A 12586-nucleotide genomic window follows, 5' to 3' on the forward strand; every position below is an offset into this window, starting at 1 on the left:
GAGAAATCCATTCACCTGCACCAGCAATGTATGCGTTACGCCATAATTTACATTGGCGGGCAGTGGCGGTGGTAATGCATACATTCTTGGCCTGCGCCAGCAAAGTATGCATTACTGCCATAACATAATATACATTGGCGGGCAGTGGCGGCGGTAACGCATACATTGCTGGTATGTGGCAGTAATTTATGTGTTGCAGCCATATAATGTGCAGTTTTGTGTATATTCTGTATAGAATACAATTTTATACTATACACATTGGTGGCAGTGGCTACTCACTTAACAAAGTGATTTTTATTTATTTTTTGTCATTTATTTTTACATTGGGGGATGGGTATGGACGTGCGGGAGGGATGTCACTTGCTGCTGGGGGGCATGAGAGCCACAGACGGTGGACAGCTGCGGGCGGGAGGTGACTTTTTGCTGCTGCGGGCGATCCGGGTACCGGGATGACCGTTGCGGTCGGGAGCTGACTGCTGCTGCGGCGGGTGAGTCTGGTGGGCGGGAAGTCGGGGATGGATGGGCTTGCTGCTGCGGACGGACGGGGCGATCCGCGTCCTGGGATGACAGCTGCGGCTGGGTATGGACAGGTGGGAAATCAGGGAAAGGCGGGCGGCCGGTCAGGTGTGGCTTCTCCCAGGAGCAGGGGGAGTGAGAAGGAGAAGGGGAGGCATCGGGGAGGTCCGCGGCCTGAAAGTGTATAATCTTTCAGCCCGGCGGGGTGTACACACACAGCGATGATGGCTGATAAACCAGCCATCATCGCTGACATGCTGGTAAAACCAGCAGATGGGAGACGTTGCTAGCAATGATGCGGGAGCGCGCATCATCGCTAGTCTCCCATCGGTGGCCCATACTCATCTGGAAATCGCCCAAAACGGCCAAAATGAGCGATTTTTCAGCTGAAAATAATCTATTGTGTATTGGCCTTTAGGTACTAAAGTCTGCAGTCTTCCAAATGTCCAAGGCAGTGTTCTCCTCCCCCTCAGCTCAGGGAAACCCTTTGGATTAGTGCAAACAAATCTTCTGCTTTGGTTCCTCCTTAAATAAAAGATGTGCAGTGTTTTGTGTGGATTTCATCATTCCAGACAAATGTGTGAATGGTATAAAACTAAACTGTTATGTACCACCCTCACCTTCAGTACATGTACTGTATATACCAGTGGTTCCCAAACTGTGTGCCTAGGCTCCCTGGGGTGCCTCAGGACACTTGCAGGGGTGCCTTGGGTTGGTGGACCAGGATCAATTCATATTATTAATGGTCAATGTAACAGGCAAAACCAGTGCTGTGCTGGTGGCTGCCAATCATAATATATGTGGACAAACAGGAGCAAATCCTGTCCCTCACCAGATAACTGTGACATATACACACAATGTACTTAATTTAATATTTTATTTTCTACATTTTTAAATAAGAAACATTTGGCTTAGGGGTGCCTTGAAAACATTTTGATGCTCTAGGGCGCCGTGATTCAAAAAAGTTTGGGAACCACTGGTATATACTGAGGATGAAGTCTTATCGTTAGCACCTTATAATGCTTTTGTTATACACAGCTATTTCTCTTGCATCCAGTAGGGGACACTAAAGTGATACCTACAATGGGTATAGATAGGTAGTAACTGGGAGCTGGCACTTTAAGAATTTTAATCAGTTTGACTGCTCCTCCCCCTCTATACCCTCCCTACAAGCCAGTCATAGACTAGTGGCTGCTTGTCCTGAGAATCCACCACTTCATTATTGGACACTGCATTTGAGACATTTGCTTTGCCCCTAATTAACCAGCTTACCAAGTGGATTTCATCTCAAGGACTCCAGAGGGCCCGGTGCCTCGCTACGCTCGGCACACTAATTTATTCTCCCTCTATGTGTGTTGTGGACACCCATAGAGGGACAAAGTGCCGGGATTTCGGCCGTCGGGATTTTGATGGGATTTGAACTGCATCCACTCAAGTTCCTGGAATTTCAGTGCACGTTAAGGAAAGCATAAGAGGCACATTTGCATACGTGGGACATCAATATCTTCCAATCCTCTTCAGACTCCACCAGCCAGTGCATCATCATGGAAAGAATTTTAATTTGATTGTATTTTACTTATATCATGTTTGAAATAACAATTGTTTATTGTGGTTTATATTATTAATATTGTTCTTTATTAAAAAATAATTTTAAAGAGTACCAACTTGTAATCAGCCAGCTCTGGCACATTTCTTCTTTTGATCATAATACATTCAGGGGAGTGACTACCCCATGCCAGCTGCTGTTAATTGTGTAACACACATTTCTTTCCCGCAGCAACATATTTGCCCACCAGGCAAAAGGATCGCTATAAAATGGGTTGACTTTCAGACTGCTCCTAGCAGGAGTTATAACTCCAGTTCCCTTGCATCAATGACAACTAGCTTCTATTCAAGCCTTATTCCTGGTGCCAAAGTTGAATGACTTCGTAAGCCCTATCCTACAATTGTCAATCCTTTCTTGCTAAAATAGAAATTCAAGATGCATTCCTTTTGATCTGTTGTGTTAGAAAGAGACTAGTTTCTTGGTATCACTTGATGTCAAGGACGCATATTTACACATTCCCATTTACCTTCCTCACCAGCAGTATCTGAGATTCACATTGGAGCAACAACATTAACAGTTCACAGCGTTGCCCTTCGGTCTGTCTATATTTCCCCATTTTTTTCTCTGTTTTTTGGGACCTACTCAGTCCCAGTGGTAGCTGCTTTACAAGACATCCCCTGCCAGAGCCCATATAGCTACCCAGTAGCTCCAAACCATTGGTCTGTATATAGCGCCCAGGATGTTTACGGAGGTCAGGGCAGGTCAGATGATGTTACTCCATCTGCAAGGTATAACAATGATTCCTTATTTCTACGACCTTTTGATAAAGGCTCCTTCAGTGGATCAACTCCTTCAGGACTTAGTCCATTCTCCTTCGTCACGGTTGGCTTTTCAATTGTCCAAACTCCGTTACAACCAATGCAAAGACTTCTCTTTCTCGGTATGGTGTTGGAACGGATTTGTCTTCTGCAGGACAAAGTGACTGCTCTTCAGCAAATTAGCTGTTTGGAGTTGCTCCATGGACAAGTTTCGGTGCATCTCTGCATCAGAGGGCTGGGCCTGATGAAGGTGGCCATTTTCATTCCAGGATGTTCTAGCTCGACCTCCTGTCACAGTGGTCGGGCTCACATATTTCTCTTCGCAAGAGACTGTCTCCGTCACCAAAGACATTGCTGTCTCTCCTTTGGTGGATAGACTGCTGCCAACCTTCTGCAGGATGGAGACTCAGAGTGTGGAAGTGGACAACGACTCAAGCATGTGCGGTGAGCTTTGGGCTCCACAAGATGTGTGGTTAGCAGTAAATATCTTGAAGTTGAGAGAGCTCTTTTGGTCCTCCCACAGGCTCATCCTCTGCAAGGGGGTGCGATTCAAGTCCAATCGGACAATGCCACTGCCGTGGCATACATCAATCGGCAGGGAGGCACAAGAAGTTTCCAAGATCCTGGTGTGGACGGAGGCCTATGCCGAGGCTCTGACTGCCATGTAAATTCCAATGAATTGTAAAGCTGACATCTCAGTTGGCAGGACGTGGGTCCAGGGGATTCATATGTCTTTCGATTGTTGCCTCGCAGGTGTGGTCTTCATCAGGTTGACTTCATGGCTTCCAGGACCAATCACAAGCTTCCATTGTATCCATCTCACTATCGGGATTCTGACGCGGTGACCGTGTATGCACTTGTAGCACCTTGAGAGTCTCAGTTTGTTTATCGGTTTCCTCTGTTGCCTAGTCTTCAGCAAAACCCTGAGTGTCTCCCTATTGATTTCTTGATAGCTTTCTTCCATCATTCGTTATCCCTACAATGCTCACCGCCCATAAGGAGATTACGTCCCATCATCATAATTGAATTTGGAACCTTTCGTGGTAAAAACGTAGAGGTTTTAAGTCTCTTATTCTTCAAGACGTCTTGGCTCCTCCTTTTCCTGCAGGCAAGTTTAACTACTGGTTTGAGTTTTGGCTCATTCAAGTCCAAGATTCCGTGCTTTCTATTTCTAGGAGGTTTGTGCAGTTGACAGACTTGCAAACCTTCTTTCAGGGGGTAATTTGGTGGCTTGGCCAGGCTTCCAAGCAGAGTCTGGCATGTTGGATTCTTCTTATGGTTAGACCAGCTAACCTGGCCGCATCCAAAGTTTATGCGGTGGTAAAAGCTCACGCCACTTGCTCTGTCGGACCCTCATGGGCGGCTGCTCATGGGGTCCTTATGGACCAACTGTGTATAGCGGCTACATGGTCAAGCTGCCATACCATTTTGCATTTTTTTTCAGTTTTGACACTTTAGCTAAATTGCTACGCAGAATCTGCAGTGTAGTTCTGCAGGGTTCTCAGCGCTCCCCCGTCCTGGCTGGAAGCTCTGGGACGTCCTCAATGTTAGTTATCACTCCATTGTCCCCTTCTAGATGAAAGAGAAAATGGGATTTTGGTACTTACTGGTAAATCCTTTTCTCTGAATCCACAGGGGACACTGGATGCCTGCCTGGCGATGTTCCTTCCTGCCTTGTTACATAATGTTATCTGTTTTGGTACTTGTTTAGTTTCACGGCGGCAGTGTCTCAGTCGCAGCAGTGTCTGTGTCCCCTTGCGGGGCTCGCTTTGCTCGTCCACGCTACGGGCTTGGTGGCTCGCCACGCTATCTAAAATCAACTCCATGGACTTTATTTTAGATAGTTTTCCGAGAGCCAAACCCGGAAGTAGCGGGCGGCCATGCTGCCGCCATGAAACTAAACAAAAACCCTGTTTTTTTTCCTCTTTCAAATGATATATTCTTATGCTGTGTACACACGGTCCGATTTCCTTTCCGATGTTGACGATATAGTCAACATCGGATCGGAATCGGATGCAGATCGCAAGGGTTTTAACCCTTGCGATCCCGATCCGATGCGCGTTCACGTATCGGAAGCCAGAAAGTCTTGGCTGCCTTGTCTATATAGTGCAGATCTGCACTATATAGTCAAGATAGGATGCAAATCGGATGTGCCTTAAGATCCTATCCATGATCCTATCTGATCGGATCGTGGATAGGATCTTAAGGGACATCTTCCGTGTGTACACACCATTAGTCTTGTGTGTGTTCTGGTTGTCTCCCTCTTTCATTGTTTCTCAGCTCTCCTCGGCACGGTTGCGAAGTCTGGCTTGTAGGAGGGGTATAGAGGGGGAGGAGCAGTCACACTGATTAAAATTCTTAAAGTGCCAGTTCCCAGTGACTACCAATATATACCCATTGTAAGTATCACTCCAGTGTTCCCTGTGGATTCAGAGATAAGGATTTATCGGTAAGTACCAAAATCCCATTTAATCTGATTTGTGACCTTATTGATCACTTGCTTTCCACACTTTTAAGTCTACTTGGTGTTGTAAGTCTTTAGTTAGCAGTCATTTTATTTTGTATAACATCAGATTTAAGAAAGAAAGGGTGATAATGTGCATGGTGTACTGTACATTTAGATAAATTGTGTTTCTCATATTGTGTTTTCCAGGAGAAGGCTGCAGCTGAGATGTGGCAGCGATACCTCCTCCTCACTGCTCCCCTCTCTCAGCAATTGTGTGAGCAACTCAGGCTCATACTGGAACCCACACAAGCCGCCAAACTCAAGTAAGAGTTACTTGTTGCTGTTATTTGACAACTTTTGAAGTTCGGATTGAGAGATGTGATGGGCAATCTGATAAACTTCAAGGGCTAACTATGATTATTCTCATAATTATAACTTCGAACCAAACATTTAATCCACATGCTACTCACCCAAATGCACACGCATGCATAGCACTCCATTTCCACACAAGACTGTTCACTCAACCCACACTGAGATTGATAGTGACACCCAGCTATAATATTGCTGATAAGGACAGTATTTAAATATTCTGTACTTTTTTGATAATGGAGTATTCTGGGGTTCCCAAGCCTGGCTTTTCTGGTCGATGAAACAAGATCAGTATAATTTCTGTTCTCCTCTTTATGCCTGGATTAATTCAGATAAATTGATTTTCCCAGCTGGATTCACTATATGTGATTTTTCTCTGCAGAGGTGATTTCAGGACTGGAAAGAGGCTGAACATGCGGAAAGTGATCCCATACATAGCCAGTCAGTTCAGGAAAGACAAGATTTGGCTGCGAAGAACAAAACCCAGCAAACGTCAGTACCAGATCTGCTTAGCAATTGATGATTCGTCCAGTATGGTTGATAACCACTCCAAACAGGTAACTACTTGTAAATGGTATATTTTTATGGCTCCTCTAAATCTGGAATGGATGTGTTGATGGATGAGCTAAATTTTGTTTTGCTTTTCAGCTTGCTTATGAGTCACTAGCTGTGATCGGAAATGCCTTGACTCTCCTTGAAGTGGGACAGATTGCCGTTTACAGGTGTGTATCTTGTGCTAAAGCTTTAACATTTACTTATGGTCTTCTATCAATGACTCAAGCTTCTATTTCCCCTGAGAACTGGTGTCACTTGTAATTCCAGAGCTCACTGGTTAGTAAATGGTGGGAAAAGAGAGGAACAGAGGCGGCCCTAGCCATAGGCAAACTAGGCAATTGCCTAGTAATGCCCGGTGGCGTGCCTTTCAAGCCTAGGGCTGGCTCAGTTTGACAGCAAGCAGCAGGGGCACTGAGCCGCCCTGCCGGGTCACTTCACTTGCCTGGCCGAACAGAGGTTATTACAGTGGTCGGAGCTCCGCTATCAGTCAGGCAGGGAGTCAGGACATACTTGCGATATAGCAGTAGCGGTAGGAGGAGGGCTTCTGCACATACTGAGATGCAGCAGCTCCTCCCGTAAGCTGAGAGAAATCCCCTGCTTGGAAGAGATGCTGCGGGTGCTGGAGACGGAGTGGAGACACCTGCAGGAAGTGCCACTGAACAAGGCTGTGGGTGTGCAGAGTCAGCGACTTCTGCTAGGGGGTGAGTGCTGGCAGTGGGCAGGCAGGGGCTTAGGCTGGGTGCATAGTTCCTTCCTACTGTGAGTCTGTGATACTGTAATAGTCCACCTCCGCTGTCACCAGGCAATGTGAGCTTGCACGGGCGAGTAGTGGAGATTAGCAGTGTGCTGGGTGGGATCACTGCTCCTGTGTGCTGTGCTTACATTGTATGTGCTCCCTGATGCTGTAGCGTCTTCTCAGTGGAGTACAGGTCGGGGTGAGGGGGGGGAAGCAGGTGTACTGTAGAGGGTCCCACAGCAGCAGCCAATCAGCAGTGCTTGTCTCTGCATAGCAGGAGCTTGATGTACTCAGGGGACGCCTCAGAGTTTTCTCTTCCTGCTTCAGTCCCCCCTCCTCCTGCTTCCTGGGGCTCAAGCTGCCAGCACTGCAGTGACCATTGACCAGGAGCATGTAAGTTTCCCAGATGTGAGGTGACTGTGTGGCAGGGAAGCAGGGGCACAATAGACACTAGAAGATGGACAGGGGGGAGGGGTTGCTGGAGCCCTATAGACATACTGTATATAAGATGGATAGGGGGGAGGGGGTTGTTGGAGCCCTATAAACAAACTGTATATAAGATGGGGAGGGGGGTTGTTGTAGCACTGTAGACATACTGTATATAAGATGGACAGGGGGGAGGGGGTTGTTGTAGCACTATAGACCTACTGTATATAAGATGGACAAGGGAGGGGGTTGTTGGAGCACTGTAGACATACTGTATATAAGATGGGGGAGAGGGGGTTGTTGGAGCACTATAGACATACTGTATATAAGATGGGGAGGGGGGGTTGTTGGAGCACTATAGACATACTGTATATAAGATGGACAGGGGGAGGGGGTTGTTGGAGCACTATAGACATACTGTATATAAGATGGGGGTTGTTAAAGCACTATAGACATGTGCTGGGAGGCACCAGACAAAATCTTGCCTAGGGCATCAAATTGGTTAGGGCCGGCTCTGGAGAGGAACATAAAACTATTTATATAGTAATCACAAAGCGCATCATTATGTCAATCGTAAGATGGCTGCATCTTTTAGCTTGGAATTTCATATGGCAATACCAGTTATTACCAATGTTCTGTTTAGTATTAATGAGCTCACTTATTTGGTTTCTTTCTTTTTAGTTTTGGAGAAAATGTCACGCTCTTACACCCCTTCCATGAACAATTTAGTGAGCAGTCTGGGTCCAGGATACTCAGTCAGTGCAAATTCCTGCAAAAGAAAACATTGCTTGCCCAGGTAAGTGCGTTTCTGGGGATATGATGTAGAAATGTTACATTGGGGTCTATGTACTAAGCATTCAATAGAGAAAAGTACTAGCCAATAAGCTCCTGTCATGTTACAGTCTGTGTTGGAAAAATGACAGGAGCCAATTGGCTGGGATTTTATAATCCATTTCAGAAATGTTGGGCTAAACTCTACATTGTTGGAGGGAAATATTGTGTGTGTACATACTGTAATATACTGTATGTAGAGCTGTGTTTTATTTGGTTAACAAGAAGCCAATAATATAAGCAGAGACAACAACAACTTAAATAAAATGATTATACTCTGCTTCAGGGAAGAATGAAATGAGCCATGGTACAAAATACGGCCAAGCAGCCCCTCAGTGTTTTGCCAGCAGACAGGATGCACGTTCTCACCCTTGCCATGTGCTGTCCAAAACTAAGCTCACGAATGCAAGCTATTGAGATTATTTATACAGTCCCATGACCTATTGCACCACACATAAATACAGTCGGGTTAACAAATAAACAGATTAATATTAAACACATTATACATAAGAGAGCAATTGTCACATAACAAATAGACACGTAATAATTGGTTACATGATCAGTAACAACCGTACATACAGCAAGGTTACAGATTGTTTCATCTTGACCCCTAATTAGCTTGTGAAATATGATGTATGTTTGTTGATTGCCACTAAACAGTGTTCTAAATCTTACATATTTGATATTAGTATTCGCTTTCCTCAGATTACTTTATAGATTATATTCCATTTACAACATGAATACAATTAATAGGGTAATATTTGCTTATTTTTATGCAGTTTTTGGAATCCTCTGTCCCCATGTTTGCTGCTGCAGCACAACATTGGTCTCCGGGCAATAACCCAGGTGAGTACCCAGTGTGCCAGACATTTGGAATTGTGCTAAGGTTGCATGGAGTAAGACTCTGGCACTTTGTTACAGTGTCTACCACACAGCAAGGACTGTATGTCACGTCTTTATATCAGATTACAGGAAATGAGGAACAGCTCTTGCATATAAGCCAATACTGCTCCATAATGTTTAAATGTTGTTTTAAATCAAGAACTCAATTAGTAGCATTCACAATTTATACTTGTGTAATCTTCTGTGATATTGGCATCATTTAAGTCTTTGTAAGGTAGAGTTGTTGTTTTTTGTACCAAAATCATGTAATGCACAAGTACTGTAGCAGTAATATACTGTCAGCAACCCACTGTTATGGAGCACTCCTACTGTTACTTTGCATCTGATCTCAGATCCCCACCTTGGTTCACCTATAGGAGAGTATTTGCCACCAGCTCGGCCACCTAGTGCAGGGGTCTCTATGGGGTTGCCACTGCTACTATCCGGCTCCTACATGCAAAACCTGGAATCCCTGTTTGGTATGTGGTCACACTGCTGCAGTGCCGCCAGGGTTGTTACTGCTAATTCCCCAATACTTACTATGAACCAGATCTGCTTTGATATTGATTCAAATTTGTAGGTGTCCTGAATTTGAGCCCAGTTTTTCAGAGTGGACAAATATTTGTTCTTATTGGATGGTCACAATGCAGGAATTCAAAGCATCTTCCAAGAAATGCAACGGAATCTGCTGCGCTATATAAAAAACTATAAATAAATAAAACCCAGGAGGCAGCATTATTAGACCCAGTCTAGCATCTATTCCGAAGTGGCTTGATGAAAGAGTTGCTCTTGCAGTGCCATCCCCCAACTGGACTGCCAGGGATGTTGGAACTCCTAAAATAACCATTAATGTCGTACAGGGCACAAGAGACTGTGTAGTGAACAAGTGTTTGAATTCTGCTATGAAAAGTGTAAAATAATTTTGTACAGAAAGCTGTAATATTTTCTAATATGTATTTTCAGTAACACAACATTTCCTTTTGTCCTAGACACTGCCCAATTGCTTTTAATTGTGTCTGATGGAAGAGGATTGTTTGTAGAAGGGAAGGATCGTGTCACCCGGGCTGTACAGGCAGCTCGTAATGCCAACATCTTTATTATTTTTATTATTTTGGACAACCCTACTTCCAAGGTAAGCCTTGTATTCCTAGGTGCCTCTCACACAGTCTGCTTCCAGAATATTTAGTCATGAGTGTGCAAAATGCATATTTGAAGTCCTGATATGCATGGGTATCTTTTTATTCCTCTTCTCCTAACCGCCCACCCCCTATTCTGTGTATCCCCTCCCCTTATTGTTCTCTCTTCTGACTCTTTACTCCTTACATTATTTCCCTGGCTGTTCCTAATTATCCATCACCCAAATCACTTCCTGGCAAATCCATAATCATAACAGCAGGTCCTGCTTCTTCATGGTCACAGCTTCCTACGGAATACATAAAGATAAGATGGCCAGTGGTCAGGAGACAGACTGTGACATACCTATGGTCAGAATGCCAACAGGGGCTCGGAAAGTGTACTTCCCTGTCCCCCCTACACACGGAATGCGGTCATTTGGTCTACAGCATGATGGTCAACAGTTATTAGGTCGACATGGGAAAAGGTCAACTTAGTTCTAGGTCGTTAGTTCGACAGATCATTAGTTCAACAGTGTCTAGGTCGACATGGGGTTTTTCACAGTTTTTTGTGCCGACAGGTTGTATTTCATGCCCTACCATCCACTAGGGCGTGGTGGGAGAATAAAATAGTGTGCCCGATGCATAGCGAGCGGATGCGGTGCAGTTTAAACTGTGTCCATGTCGACTGTGTTGACATTCAGGTAAAAAAAAAACTGAAAAAAAAACCCATGTCGACCTTTTGACTGTCGACCCAGACATTGTCGAACTAATGACCTGTCGACCATCATTGTAGACCAAATTATCCCAACCCCTACACACAACCTAAAGCTGCAAACTATAGACTATAATCCCACAAAGCTGTGTAACTACTTATAAATGTCAGGGGCACACTGTTTAGTAGGATTTGACTTGTACATACTGTATTTTTCTAGAAATTCTAGAACATATAGCTAATATGTTAATGTATGTGAATTAAATGTATACACAATTTCTTGATCTTTACCTTTTAACAATAATATATATTTTGGAAGCAGTGTCAGGTATGGAGCTCACTGTTGCATACATGTAATCAGAATACACCATCATTTGCAGCGTTTGCTAAAAACTGTCAGCAGTCAAACATTAAAAATGTGTTCTTTTTGTTATTGTTTTAAGGATTCCATCTTGGATATTAAAGTGCCGATTTTTACAGACCCCAAAGAAATGCCCAAAATGATATCTTACATGGAACAATTTCCGTTTCCATTCTACATCATCCTTCGAGATGTCAATGCACTTCCAGAAACCCTTAGTGATGCCCTCAGGCAGTGGTTTGAGTTGGTGACTACCTCAGAGCATGTGTAAAATGTACCGGTCCATGCACAGCACATGTGCAGTGTAGAGGGAAGAACCATGGATCTCTGTACAGTGTAGTATGACAGCATTGCCCTGCAGCTCAGGTCAAGTCATTTCAATGATGCAGGAAACTATGCATTGGTCAGTGGCACACGGTTTACTTTACCTCTTACTGTATGTAGAAAATGGCATACCTCCAGCAAATAAAAGGAACATGTTGGCTTTTCCTGTGTGCAACTTAATAAAACTTTGTTATTAAACCATCCCACTGCATATAGCAGTATACAACTAATAAATGGAGATGAAATGGAGCAAAAGACTGTATGGTTATATCTGTAGAGAATGTGCTTTTGTTCATATTTTTTCCTATGTTAGAGAAATAAATGCCTAGCTATTACTTTTTTATTAAACCAAAGTTCACTTAAAATCATCAGACACCAATGTTTGTAGTTTTGTTGTGGCCTAAATTGTTACCATACGTTGTGAATTGTATTGCTGTAAATTGCAACATTATACTGTGAAGTCTGCACATTTTGTACAATGTTGTTAGGACATACAGGTCTTTGTTTGACATATGTCTAAAATACCATTTTTTTTATCTTAATAGCTATGCAGCCTAATAAAGATTGTTCATACCTTTCTGGTTAATTCCGTGTGGAGATCGGTGGTCTGGTTTATGTTCCTTGTATTAAACACATGCAATCTTTTGATTTCTCTCCCAAACCTCCTGACTATGGGCCTAATTAAACATTGATCGCTAATTACAAATGAAGCGATTGTTGAATGACTACGCATGCCTGTAATTGGTATTGCACTGCACGAGTGGAATAGCAAATTAAATGCATATGTGTCTTAAATGCAATGTAGCATGTTCAGGGTGGATCTCTGACTTCGGCGCTAGCCTTATTCAGCCCATCCTGGTCGCGGATTTGTGGAGCCTCCGAACTACTCACGTTTGCACAGACTGCAAAGTCTCCAATGATTCGGGAATTGCTCATTTGCACTGAGCTT

General features: G+C 44.0%; 1 protein-coding gene across 2 annotated transcripts in view; it reads left to right on the forward strand.

Annotated features, from left to right (window-relative positions):
* Window positions 1–12223, forward strand: part of MDN1 (midasin AAA ATPase 1) — a 217815-nt gene extending 205592 nt beyond the window's left edge. For both annotated transcript variants that reach the window (XM_083177044.1, XM_083177045.1), the window contains exons 96-102: window positions 5534–5649; window positions 6078–6252; window positions 6344–6417; window positions 8094–8208; window positions 9023–9089; window positions 10115–10257; window positions 11396–12223. In XM_083177044.1, the coding sequence (XP_083033170.1) occupies window positions 5534–5649; window positions 6078–6252; window positions 6344–6417; window positions 8094–8208; window positions 9023–9089; window positions 10115–10257; window positions 11396–11584 (879 nt within the window). In that variant the 3' untranslated portion in view covers window positions 11585–12223. The remainder of the gene's footprint in view (window positions 1–5533; window positions 5650–6077; window positions 6253–6343; window positions 6418–8093; window positions 8209–9022; window positions 9090–10114; window positions 10258–11395) is intronic.
* Window positions 12224–12586: the final 363 nt, after the last annotated feature.

Source organism: Crinia signifera, chromosome 3 (genome assembly GCF_055691185.1).
Source record: "Crinia signifera chromosome 3, ASM5569118v1, whole genome shotgun sequence".
NCBI lineage: Eukaryota > Metazoa > Chordata > Amphibia > Anura > Myobatrachidae > Crinia > Crinia signifera.